This window comes from Pelodiscus sinensis, chromosome 4, assembly GCF_052426305.1.
Source record: "Pelodiscus sinensis isolate ZL-2025 chromosome 4, ASM5242630v1, whole genome shotgun sequence".
Lineage (NCBI taxonomy): Eukaryota > Metazoa > Chordata > Testudines > Trionychidae > Pelodiscus > Pelodiscus sinensis.
Window position 1 is genome coordinate 17,757,283 of NC_143055.1, and position 13,965 is coordinate 17,771,247.

Sequence of the window (13,965 nt, forward strand, 5' to 3'; positions counted from 1 at the left end):
ATAGTTACTGCACAGAGTAACTACTTCTTCCCCAGGATGTTCCTGTGCTAACATGGTTTTACGTTTGGTGGTACCCTCAGGGTTTTTGCCACCTGGAATATGGGGTCTAATAGCCATGTATTGTCCCTTTTGGGAACCCTTGTGTTTTTTTCCCCCCACCCCTTCAAGGCCGTGATACTCTGTTCTTTTGGAGGTTAGAGTGCTCCCAGATCAACTCAGGAGGGCTCAAGACTTGGACTTTGGTACCAAGCTTGGCACAAAGCCTCTGAAGGAAGTCTCACAGTTTCCTGCAGGTGTCATATAATCAACAGGGGCTCCTTAGCCCATTTTAGCCTCTTCATCTCTCGATAGTGTAAAAAATCAAAGATATACTCACCCAAGACTCCAGATGATTTTTTTTTCCTCCTCTAGCAGAAGAAAGGAAGACCGTGGCTTGTGACTCTCTGTAGGCAGTCCCAAACACTGTTGATTCAGTGGCCAGATGAATGGCTATAGTGGTAGCAATGTGCAGGAGCTTTAAGTTGCTGTCCTCAGGGCACTCCTCATGAGTTTCAACAGACTGTACTGTACTTCCCATTTGAAGGATCATTGTTCTTTTCAGAGCAAATAGAACTAGGATTCACGGTCTTAAAGGTTTGAAGTAATTGAAATTTCGGAGACTCTATGTACCAGCAGGGTTAAGGAAGCAGTATGGGCTGTTGTTTTTCCTCAACCAGCCAGATAAGACCAGTAGAGGAGAGGGACCAGGGGTTTTAGGCCTTTTCCTCCATATTCAGCAGGTCCTGCACAGTCCAGCCCTGGCCACTTGGGGTCTTAAAACATTAATTTTCTTTCAAGAGCTTGCTTATGTCCATTCCACATCAGGTGCACACGTGCAGAGTTGTCAGACTTTTAAGCCAGTGGTATCTGTAGGGCAAGTACTATTGCCCCCCCTGGAGGCCCACGCTCATCTGCCAGTACAAGGGGTGCTACTGGCCCTGTATCATCTTAATTCCACCTTACTATCCATGACTTGCTGGAACAGACTTGTTATTTTTCTTGTGCTTTTTTTTCAGTGCTGGCAATACCCTTGTTTGACACTGATTCATCCCCACATTCCGAGGGTTTTTCCATGTCAATGCCTGGCACTTCCATATCTCCTTTATCTGGTGAGGAAGATCAGGCTTCTATCATGACCTCAACTCCTCCTAGAAACTCTACTCCAAGGTGCAAATTCACTTGTTCACAACCAGCCATACCACACTGGAAACTTGCGCATTGGCTGCCATCATCTATGCCAGTACCCCCACGTGGCCCTACTGGGACCCCATGGTACCTTACAGAGCTCAGCAGCGACAGTATCACCTTGTTGCTCAGCTCCAGTCCAGGCCTACCTCCATTGTGTCCCTTGACGCCTCAAAGGACCACACAGATTTTGAGCAGCCATTAAGTGACAAGGAATCCACTACTTCCTCTCACCCACTTACCCAGATATCTCCCTCCTCCCCAGGGGACACACTCGTGCCTCTGCAAGCCCTATCTGGGGATGATCTGAAGGTTTTCCAAGACCTTGTTAAGAGGGTAGCTGAGGTCCTCGAGGTCTCGTTAACCACATTGCCAGAGACCCAACATAAATTCACGAGCAGCTTCCATTCTTCTCCACCTAAGAGGATTGCTCTCCACATGGACCCTGCCCTTATAGACCCAGCAAACAACTTTGACAGATATCTGCCACCATTCACCCTGTGGGCAAGAAGGAGGTTAGGAAATATTATGTGGCTCCTCAGTGTGCTGAGTTTTTATTCTCACCAATGTCTGGAGAAGGCGGCAGCCAGCCAACCAACCCACTCCATCTCAGACCTCTAACACTGGGCAAACTTTTTGAAGGTCTGGTCAAGAGCTGTCAGATTTGTCTTCCCTCACCAAAGCCTCTAATCCCCCTAGTATACAACCACAGATAAGCACTGTTTTACCATCAGTGGTGCCTCATAACTACAGACAAATGGGTTCTGTATGTGATAAAGTTCAGGTACTGCATCTCCCTTCCTGTCTCCTCCCAAACACCCACCCCGTCACTCTTCAGGGGCCCATCTCACGAGACTATCCTGTGTCAAGAGTTCAACCACTTGCTTCATATCAATGCAGTGGAAAGAGTACCACAACAATATCAAAACACCCGCTTTTACTCCTGATATTTTCTCACAGAGAAGTCGGGGGCTGCAGACCCATTTTCAATCTCAAGAGTTCTCAACCGATACGTCCTGTACCAACGCTTAAAGATGGTTCCCCTCTCTACCATCATACCCTCCCTCAACAATGATGATTGGCTGACAACTCCTGACCTCCAAGATGCATACTTCCATGTGTCCATACTTAGGCGGTACCTAAGATTCACATCAGGGGGACAACATTTCCAGTATAAGTACTACCTTTTGGCCTATCCTTGGTGCTGTGGGTCTTTTCCAAGGTCTTGGCTGTTGTGGCAGCCCACCTTTGAAGACAGGGAGTGTCAATTTATCCATATCTTGACGACTGCCTTATAAGGGATTAGTCATTCCAGGAAACTTAGCACTCAGTCACGATCACTGTGTCACTGTTCTGTACACTTGGCCTTCAAATCAACCTCTCCAAATGCCAGCTCCAGCCAACCCAAGTACTAGAGTTTATAGAAGCTCATCTCGACTGCATCCGTGCTATCGCATCCTTACTCCATTAGAAGTTCCTCCCAATACTACAACTAGTACAACTTAACACCATGCCTCCACAACTTCCTGCCAGAGCGTGTCTGCAGCTAGTAGGCCATATGGCAGCAGTGATGACAGTAGTCCCATGTGCCAGATTACACATGAGGCCTCTACAACACTGGCTGAGCACACTATACAGACTTTAGATAAACAGCCTACACAAGCTGGTCCAACAGATCCTCTTAGCAGTTGGAGAACAACTGCTCGCAAAACTTACCTGTAGAAATAGCGCAAATTCTCCACCTCATCTCACCTCCGCAATCTCAACCCATGTTTGGCTCCATTACTGGCGATCCTGCAATACATAACCAAACTAAAAAACTTGGGTCTTCCACTCAGTTCCCTTAATGTTCACCTCTCCACCATAACTGCTTTACACCAGCCAATAGACAGCAAGTCACTATTTGCACATCCCACAACCAAAAGGCTCCTCAAAGGATTGCAGAACACTTATCCACCAATCAAGCCTCCGGCCTGGGACCTCAATTTGGTTCTGAGGGCCTTAACTCGTAAACCGTTTGAGCCTATGGTGACCTGTTCTTTGCTTCACCTTTCCAGGAAGGTGGCTCTACTAATGGCAATAACATCCGCCAGCAGAGAGAGCGAAATTGCAGCTCTCCTGACAAACCCAGCATTCACCACTTTTCATAAGGACAAGTTAGTTCTCCGACCTCATCCTAAGTTCCTGACAAAGATGCTCTCTTCTTTTCACTTAATCAACCTTATCAAAACTTATCTGTTTTTTCCCCAAATGCCATACCAACCAGACAGAGGCCACACTCCACACACTTGATTTACAAAAGGCCATTGCATTCTACCTGGAAAGAACCAAGCAAATTCGGAAAATCAACAGGTTATTCGTATCAGCCATTCAACGATCCCAGGGACTCCCCATCTCCTCCCAGAGGATCTCAAAATGAATTGTTGAATGCATAATAATAGCATATTCAACCTTTGGTAAAGAACCACCTGCACAGCTTTGTGCATATTCGACCAGGGCCATGGTAGCATCAACAGTCTATGTACAGGGCATCTCCCTGTCTGATATATGCAAATCGGCCACCTGGTCGTCTACTCATACATTTGCTGCTCACTATGCTCTGGACTCCTATGTGTCCAGAGGAACTGCTTTCGGACACACAATCCCTACCATGGTCCAAAAGGACACTACACCATCTGACGCACCCACCTCCAGCGGATAAACTGCTTGTAGTCACCTAAGGTGGAGCACCCACAGGGACACTCCTTGAAGAAGAGAAGGTTATGCACCCTCTGCAGTAACTGACATTTGAGATGGGTGTCCCTTCTGCTTCAGTATTATCTCGGTACTTCCCCAGGGCAGAGAAGGAACTGAGGAGATCATATCTCGCGCATGTGCATTGGCCACCTAGCGTGTGTAGCGCTTTTGCACATGTGCGAGCTAGCTGTCAAAGCCACTGCTATTAAAATCTTCCAGCTAGGTGCCCTGCAGTGCCAAAACATCTAATGTGGAGCACCCACAGGGACACTCTCTAAGAATGTTAGTTACTGCAGTGGTGAGTAATCCTTTCATTCCACAGATGTCAAGAATTTCTCCTCAGTAGCCATAGGAATGTTCATTCTGACAGTTCTTTAGTTACAGCCCTATAACCATCCGAATGCCCAAACTAACTAAAATAGCATTAAGTTAGAATTATTAGGATGGAAATGTGTTAAGACAGTTTAGCTGCGTCTAGACTGGCATGATTTAGTCTTTTGAGCAAAAGCATCCGTGCCAGTGTAGACGCTCTCTTGCGCAAGAAAGCGTCGATGGCCATTTTAGCCATCGGGCTTTCTTGCTCAAGAAATTAATTTGCCTGTCTACACTGGTCCTCTTGTGCAAGTATTCTTGCTCAGGAGGACTTATCTCTGAGCGGGAGCATCAAAGTATTTGCGCAAGAACCACTGATTTTGTACAGTACAAAGTCAGTGTTCTTGTGCAAATACTCGTAGCCAGTTTAGAGAGGTGGCAAGATTTTGCGCAAAATCTTGCCAATCTAGATGCAGCCTTTATGCCAATAACGTACTTTGTGTCTGAGGAGGTCTCATAGCATTGGTGTTAATAAATACTGCATTGCTATGCTTTCATGCTGTTTTTCCTCTGAGCTGATGTTAAAGACAAATCCTAGAGTGTGAGTTAATTGTAGGTTTTTGGAATAAATTTAAGCCATATAGCTTATTCTTAAAGCTACCATGATAGTAAGATTCTCAACCTTAGGTCTTGTGCCGTCAGTCATTCTTACATAAGAACTCTTTGAACTTTGTTTGGACCTCTGAGGCACCTATAAGTTTTGATGATAGTTCTACTCACTTTCACCTATCCCACTGGTCATGTTCCAATTAGAATCTCATCCAGAATATTCGAGGTAGTTATTTTTCTTTTTTGTAGTCAGTTGAACCAGCTCTATTTTTCCCTGTCAAATAGTAATTGCTCACTGCTGTTTAGATGGATACCAGGTTTCCATTATTGATTTCCCTGGACTATATCCAAGGGCTGCTTAATACTCTATGGCTAGCACCATGTTTATGATACAGGAAGCGTAGTAGCATAACTATAACAAACTACCTGGACGATGTAGGTTAGATGCCGCCTGTGGCAATGAAACGAGTTTTTAACCATTGTTTTTGGACCACCATATCCCCAAGCACTGGTATCCAGGTTAACAGAAGCATGCTTCCATTGGCCTAGCAATGTCTACACTCAGGGATGTGGGTTTTTCCACACATCTAAGCACTATAATTATGTTGACCTAATTTTTAGGTATACACCAGGCAACGGAATCCTGTGTATCTGATGCCTTTTAAGCAGGTAACTAACTACCTTGTAATTTTAGGTTCAAAAACCAGTTGCTTTTGGGAATTTTATCCATTATCTTTCTGGATTGTTATTAATTCACCTAGTTTCAAATGTTGAAATTGTGTATTTAATGTAATTTTTCATGTTGTATTTAATTATAAGGGAGATGCTTTTAATTCTCACTTTTGAAAGATCTGGTGGAATGTTCCAGGTCTTCTGAGATTTCTGGAGTTGAAGCATTGTCAGAGGGAGGGAACACTTGGGGAATTTTTTTCGGGCCAAAAAGCTGGAGAGCAATGGGAACACAATTCTTAGCGAAGGTATGGATCCAAGAGAGTTGGTCCTAAGATCTTCAGAAAAGTTGAATTAGAAAATGAGCTATCCCTTAACATGAGAGGGAATGGTATCCTGTTCATCACAAGAAGGACTTCCCTCCTCCCACCCCTGTTTTAATAAATAATAAGCTTTAGGCATTATTTTACAACTAGACATACCTTTTTAGTTGTTGATTTTTAAAAATACAATCTAAAACCAGGGGTGAGCAAGATACCTCTTGCAGGCTGAATTTGGCCTGCCATCCGCTGGATCTGGCCCATAGACATCCCTCCCAGGACCCTCACGCACGGAGCAGCGACTGTTTTAAACACTAGGCTGATCCACGTGACTCTGCTCTGGAGGGCGGGGGAGGCTTTGGATGATCTCCCAGTCCCCGGTCCAATCCTCAGCTCCTGTTGGTTGGAAACAACCAGCCAATAGGAGCTGAGAGATTGGCCTGGGGGATGAGGGCAGAGCAAGTCTGTTCTGCCCCCTCCTGGAGTTGAGAGACACTTGGAGGGAGCAGGCTTCATTTTCAGTGGGGTTACAGCAGGCAGGGAGCCCAGCCTGTTTGGGGGTGCTGCAAAGCTGGTGGCCGGAAGATGCTTAGGTAAGCATCTCCCAGCCAAAGCCTGCCTCTGGCATCCCTACCCCTCCCGTACCCCAGCTCCCTCTCCCAGGTCACCTAGCAAACCCTCTGCACCCCCCGTCCAAGGTCACAACTCCTTCTCCAATCCTGTACCTCCTCCTACACACCTCCTCAAGGCCAGAATCCTCTCCTGCACTCCCACTCCCTCTCTGACACTACACCCCAATCTCCTGACCCAGGTCACAACCCCCTCCTTCACTCCAACTCCTTCTCAGACCGCTCACCGTCTCCTGCACCCCAATCCCTTATCCCGTATGCCTTTCTGCATCCTAGACCCCCACACTTCCACCACAGAAAGTGCAGATCTTGACCACTTTCCAAATCTTGGAGTGGCCCCCCCACCAAAAATTAGTGCCCACCCCTGATCTGAAATCTTTATGATGTATCTAAGGTTTATTAATGTTTGTGTTTAGGAAATCATGTCTTAGTCATACAGGTTTAAAGTCAGAAAGTGCTATTTTAACTGACCTATGAATAGTCCAACTTAGTACTACATTTTAAATTAAATTTTAAACACTCTAGGCACTTGAGAAGGTCATTTCCTCCCTTCCTTTTTGGTCAACTTTGCAATATAAATGCTTAGATCCTAGAAATTGTGGTCCACCTTCTAAACATTGTAACAGTTCTTCAAAAGGCTAATGATGTCACATTTTACATAATTTCGTAGTAACAGACACTGGAAATGTGACTCAAAATGTAGTGTTTCTTTAAATATGTTGTTAATTATTTAAAATGCTAGATGTAAAAATGTAGTGCAAATAGCTCTGTACTCATTGATATTGAAAACAAGCAAGTCATATTCTGCATAATATAAAAGTTAGACACAGAAATGAACTGGCAATAGAAATAAAACAAGTAATGGCTTATGCCCATGTGCCATGTGTCTTTGTCTTTGTTATAACTGGTCTCTACTATTATATGGCAAACCTGTTTAGTATTTATTTGCTGAAATATGAAGAAAGCCTGAAATATGAGGGTTCTTTTTTCCTTTTTTTTTTTTTAGTAATGTAGGTCCTATTATGGCTGGAAGAATCCATAGTAGATTAAAAAAATCAGCATGCTTGTGTTAATATTTACTAAACTTTAGTGACTAACGTTTAATACAGAAGCTTCAGGGGTAGCCGAGTTAGTCTGTACAGGATAAACTTAAAACAACAACAGATGGTCTGGTAGCACTTTATAGACTAACAAAACATGTAGATGGTATCATGAGCTTTCGCACGCATGTTTTGTTAGTCTATAAAGTGGTACCAGACCATTTGTTGTTTTTTAAGTTTATTTAAGAGAGAGACAGACTGTTGAAGATTTCACATCCTCTTTCTTCAATTCAGGTGTTAGAGCTCGCAGTGAACATTGAAGGGTATATTTATCCTGTAGCTAGGAGCGTGCTTCCTTGCCCAGGTGGGCAATCTCACACTATCTCAACTTGAGCTAGCATGCCAAAATCTGTAGAATGGATATGGTTCTGGTAGAGAGTTAGGCTAGCTACATAGGCTCATACCCAGCGTACTGGGTGGGCTGGAAAGCATGAGCTACTGCTCAAGCCAGAATGTTCATAGTGTTTGTTATTTTTAGCATGCTAACTGAAGCTGAACTAGCACAAGTTTCTCTGTCCTGGGAGATTTCCTCCTAGGTACAGGGTAAATATACTTATTGAGACTTCTCAGGATCATCTAGTAAAACCAGGAAATGTCAAATTTTACATACCTGATATTTCAAAGGGTTTGTTAAAAAACAAATAGTTAACCAAAGTTTAGATTTTCTACAAAAGAGCAAACAATTTTGCCATCCCCTTTCTAATTAGTGAAATATTATCCATTTACTACTCTTCTGTCATGCTATATTTGTCACAACCCTCTACTATCACCCCAATATGCCTCTCTCTCACAAATAAAGTTTTTCTTCCAAGATACACTTTATAAGCTGTGTTAATTGATTAATTAGTATTTCTTTTGTGTATACTACTACTCAAGGTACAGTCTTAAAAGGAGAAATGTGCTAACGGTATGTGTCTTTCTTTTTTAAAAGACTCCTGCTAAGAAAGATTCTTCTGCAACTACTGTAAAAGAAGACAAAGTTCATGTGTTGAAGTACAATGTAGGGGATCTGGTGTGGTCTAAAGTGTCTGGTTATCCTTGGTGGCCGTGCATGGTTTCAGCTGATCCTCTTCTTCATTCCTACACTAAACTAAAAGGTATGTATGCATTGCTGCACACATGTTTATGTGCATAGAGACATTACGTTTTAGAAGTTGCATTTAATCCTGATAAATCTAAATCCTTTGTGCTTCATCACTTGTCTATGCTGCTTGTCAATTACCTCTGACTAGATAGAAACATGACATTGCACTAGAAAAAAATGTTCTGGGGAAGCTTAATTTAAATGGAAATTTGAAAAGTGGGGAACATGAAGGTTAAAAGTCTTTCAGAAAAATGAATAAATAGGAACAAAAGACTGAAGTAGGAGAGAAAATTAACAATATAGCTCCTTATTTGAAAACTTTTTTTTGGTATTTTCATGTTTGTGTTTTTCAATTAGAGAAGTTACAACTTCCTGTGTTACACCAATGGTAAATAGGATAAATTCTTTTTGGTGGCGGCAGTAGAATTACCTATGTTGCTATTCTTCATTTGGGCAGAAACATAGCTAAGTTCTTGCCTGTAGCTTTATCAAATAATCTTCCTTTCCCCCAGTGTATCAGTAATGGAAATCCTGCTTGCCTGCCAGGATGATAGATTGGCTAGTTTTGTCTCTTACTTTTTCATTGTGGAGTGACCAGTTTGGGCTCCTCTCTAAAATCTACAAAGCTTTATCAATCTAAAAAATGAGGTTTAGGTTAAAAAAATTCTGTGGCATTCAAAATCAATTGGACAGCATGTTCCAGAATATCATAAAAACTATAGGATTTAGCAGTTGGAAAAATTCAAACTTTTGCTTCTGTTCAGCGAATTATGAAAAGGAGAATTTAAAACCTATTTTACAAAGCTTCTCAGGCCGAGATGTGGTGTCCAAATCCAAATTTTAGTTGATTACAATATATTTGAAAAGCATTCAACGTTATATAAGTCATAAGTTTTGTCAAACTTATATAAGATGATCTCTGAAGGAAGATTGAAAAAATTGAGTTTTTAGTCTGGAGAAGAGAAGGACATACTTTTTCAAGTAAAAGCTTATGAAATTTGTTCCCATTAGCAATGAAAGTGAGAGAAGCACAGCTGTCTCCTCCCCTCACACCAATAACAATTATTTAAACTGGGTTTAAATAATAAAAAGTGATTTTTATTAAGTATAAAAAGCAGGATGTAAGTGCTTGCAAGTGATATCAGGCAGATCCAAGTAAGTTACTAGCCAAAATAAAACCAAACACTCTAGCTAAACTTTAATACTCTGAGAAACTTTAAACATGCAATTTCTTACCCGAACAGTAGCTTTAATTATCTTTTCACACAAGTTAGGCAGCCTCCTGGCTTGGGCTTGATCCCTTCTCACACTCATTTTTAGATGTTTGCAGTAGTCATGCTGGTGGTAAGAAGGAATGTCTTCTAACTGCCAACTTCTGTATTGTTTGGCTCCCGGCCTGTAAGTAGCTTTTGCTCAAGGTGGGACTCTTTTGTGTTCAGCTTCAACTATTTCACTCTCCCCTTGGAAAAGTACTACATTTAAAATGGGTTCCAGAATCAGGCGACCTGCCACATGTCTTGACAGGACCAACTATAGTACAGGCTTGCTGGAAAAACAAGACTATTTCCAGATCATTGTCTTGAGCACTAGGACTGTGAGTTCCTTGATTTCCACTAACGGCTTTCACTAGAAGACCTAAATAAACAGGTTTTCACTTCATATTTCTAATTTAATGTACAAGAACGATGCATGCACATAAATAGAATATACACATTCACCAGGTAACAGGCTTTTCATTGACAGGTCACATGTCACGTTTTGCATAAAGCATATTCAAGTTAGGTATATTCATATAAAGAAATACATTTTCATAAAGACATGGAGATGCAGTGTCACACTATCACTGGACAACTTTAAGAGAAGGGTGGGCCCCAACCCGTTCTTAGCCCTGCCATGAGTGCAGAGGACTGGACTAGATAACATCTCTAGGTCACTTCTAGTCTTAGGATTCTGTGATATTAAAGATCTGCTGGAGACCTATATTTTATATTATTGGGGGATTATCCCTTTTTGTTTGCGCAAGGAGATTTCATATTTAAATAGAGAACTAAGTTGTGTTGCCAGTAAAGAAAGAAAAGTTATTTTAGTTTGTTTTTAGGATGCATATAACTGAGATCAAAATCTTTTGAATAGCCATTTCTGTCCTGTGCAACCTCATGCTTCTGAGAGAGAATAAAAAGCAGATTGGTCATCTTGTTATGTCAGGTATCTTGCATGCCATAATAAGTGGAAGCCATGGTAGAGGAGCTGCCCTTCGACGGAGTAGAACTTGTGGCTGGGTTCCTGGATGCTGAGTAGCCTAGTGGCTTGGTCAGCTGAGAGGTGGGCAGAAAAGGGGGAGAGGAGAGGTGGCCTCTTGTCCCCTTCTTGCACAGAAACTCTTGAGTCACTCTCTGTTCAGATCCTTAAGTTTGGGGTGTGGCCTGAGGAGTCCAGATTTCCCATAGTTGAGGTTTCTCAATAAGGTCCTCCTTTTTTTCCCCCTGTAAGAGTGGGGGCTTACTTGCTTTCATGACTGCTGGGTGGACAAGCTCTGTTTCATGCTCTGACCAATGAATGAAACTCCTGCTTTCTCTCTGGTCAGCTCCAAATTGAGCCAGGCTGTGTCCGTTTCTCCTCACTCCAGGCCTGGCATAGTTGCAGGTAAAGTGGAGCAGGATAGCTAGGCCAAGGACCTTTCTCCATGTTTAGCCAAAGAACAAAGTATTTCATTCCCTTAAAGATTCAAGGGTACACTGTGGTCCCTTAAAGTCTGTTCTCCATAGATAGAAGACCCTGTTGTACTTTCAAGGTCAACAGATTACTCTCAAAAGAAAATGTCCAGGAACTGCAGGTGACCCCAGTTTTCTTCTTATTTGATTAATCCAGAACCCTCTGTGGGAACAGATTTGAGAGGTGTATCAAGAATTACATGCGTCTATCCAAAGTATGTCTCCACCTTCAGGAACCAACTTTCCCCTTTCCATAGGAATTGCATGACCATCACTGCTGAGAAATGGATAATAGATGTCATTGACCAATGCTACCATATCATTTTCTATTCTTTACCCTCTAACCACCCCCATTTAGTGAGTCTTGTCTTGTCATTAGAGCTTCTTCCAATTCAAATTGGTCTCTGTATTACGTAGGAGCCAAGGAAGAGGCTGCTTCTGGTATTTATTTGTCCTGAAAAAGAAAAAGGGGTTCTTTGTCCCATGCTAGACCTGAGAAGGCTGAACAATACATATGCTGCCTCTGACTTGTGATGGCAGTGCCTGCGTTTGCCATTCCCTCTCTTCAGATTCAAGACTGATTCATGACTTTGAATTTGGAGGACATGATCTTTCACACATCCCTCCACTTCATTCAAAGGCAATTACTAAGATTCACAGTGGGCGTTAATCATTACCAGTGCTTTCCATCACATTGAGAGTTTTCACAAAATGGCTGTGGATAGTATCTATGAAGGAAGAGCATTATTACATGCTTCTGACTGGACGGTTGGCTGATCAGAGGTGTATATAAACGAGACAATGGAAAACTTGAAATTTTCCCTTTCCCTGTGTTATCGGTTATGTATTCCAATGAGCTATAAAAAAAATCTCTTCTCATTCCTAAGGGTAAAATTACCACAGAAGTCACAGGTTCTTCACACTTATTAAGTTTGCAGATGATTACCAAGTTGGTAGGGGTTGCAAGTGCTTTGGAAAAAAGGGTCATAATTCAAAATGATCTGGAGAAATGGTCTGAGATAAATAGGATGATGTTTAATAAGGATAAATGCAAAGTACTCCTTAGGAAGGAACGATCCGTTTCACACGTACAGAATGGGAAGCGACTGTCTAGGAAAGAATACTGCAGAAATGGATCCAGGTCTCATAATGGACCACAAGCTAAATCTGAGTCAGCAATATGACATGGCTACAAAAAAAGCAAATATGATTCTGGGATGCATTAACAGGAGTGTTGTGAGCAAGACACATTAAGTAATTCTTTTGTTCTACTCTGGTTTGATTAGGCCTCATTTGGAGTATTGTGTCCAGTTCTAGGCACCACATTTCAAGAAAGATGTGGAGAAATTGGAGAAGGTCCAGAGAAGAGCAGCAAAATGATGAAAGGTCTAGAAAACATGACCTATGAAGGGAGACTGAAAGAATTGGGTTTGCTTAGTTTAGAAAAGAGAAGACTGAGAGGAGAAATGATAGCAGTTTTCAAGTATCTAAAAGGGTGTTACAAGGAGGAGGGAGAAAAATTGTTCTCCTTAACATCTGATGATAGGACAAAAAACAATGGGCTTAAATTGCATCAAGGCAGGTTTAGTTTGGACATTAGGAAAAACTTCCTAACTGTTAGGGTGGTTAAACACTGGAATAAATTGCCTAGGGAGGTTGTGGAATATCCGTCATTGGAGATATTTAAGAGCAGGTTAAGTAGACATCTATCAGGGATGATCTAGAGCCGTGGTGTCCAACACACTAGCCGCCAGTCACATGGGTATTTGGCTGGTTGAGTTTGGGTAGTTGGCTTGAACAGTGTGTCTATTTAGCCAATTGAGTATGGCTTCTTCATTGTAGCAGTAGCCACTATAGTGTGGAAGATGAACAACTTTGTCCACCCACAACACTTCCAGATAGTTAGCCTTGCTACTATAATCCCAGCACTGGACAAGGGAAATTGGCTATCAGCCTTCAGGATGCATATTTCCATGTCACAATACATCCTGCACACAGAAGATTCCTCCGCTTCATAGTGTGCACCCATCAATTTCCAGTACAGGGTTCTACTGCTCCCTGAGTCTTTTCCAAAGTCCATGCAATCATCGCCAAGCATCTCCACAAATCAGGGTAAGAATATTCCTATGTCTGGACAACTACCTTCTACCTGACTGGGTCTACAATTCAATCCCCAAAATGCACATTAACTCCAACTGAACAGCTCAAGTTTATAGGCACTCACCTGACTGTACCACAACAACAGCATTCTTGCCTCAACAGCAGTTTTTCTCATTGTCAAACTTCATTTTAACTGAATAAAACAGCTTACAACCTCTCGACCAGTGTTTCCCAATCGGGGTTCCGCAGACCATCATCCGTGGTTCTGCAAGAAATCATGGAATAAATAAATAAAAATTTTGAAATACTGCAAACAATTCCAAATATCCCTTAAAATATCGCAGGAATTTTTGTCCAGCAATTGGCAATACTTGAGTAATCTTTGTACGCTACCAACTGCCATTTGTTTTGTTTTGGCCAGTTCGTATCTAAGGTTAAATTTAGTTGTATTGTGCCTGCCCTTCTGCTTCC

At 42.2% G+C, this 13,965-nt stretch overlaps 1 protein-coding gene across 5 annotated transcripts in view; it reads left to right on the plus strand.

Annotated features, from left to right (window-relative positions):
• Positions 1–13,965, plus strand: part of NSD2 (nuclear receptor binding SET domain protein 2) — a 189,292-nt gene that overhangs the window by 54,285 nt on the left and 121,042 nt on the right. For 4 of the 5 annotated variants that reach the window (XM_075930890.2, XM_075930891.2, XM_075930892.2 and 1 more), the window contains 2 exons: positions 5,503–5,550; positions 8,531–8,696. In XM_075930890.2, coding sequence (XP_075787005.1) covers positions 5,503–5,550; positions 8,531–8,696 — 214 coding nt within the window. The remainder of the gene's footprint in view (positions 1–5,502; positions 5,551–8,530; positions 8,697–13,965) is intronic. The other variant, XM_075930893.2, reaches the window with a different exon arrangement.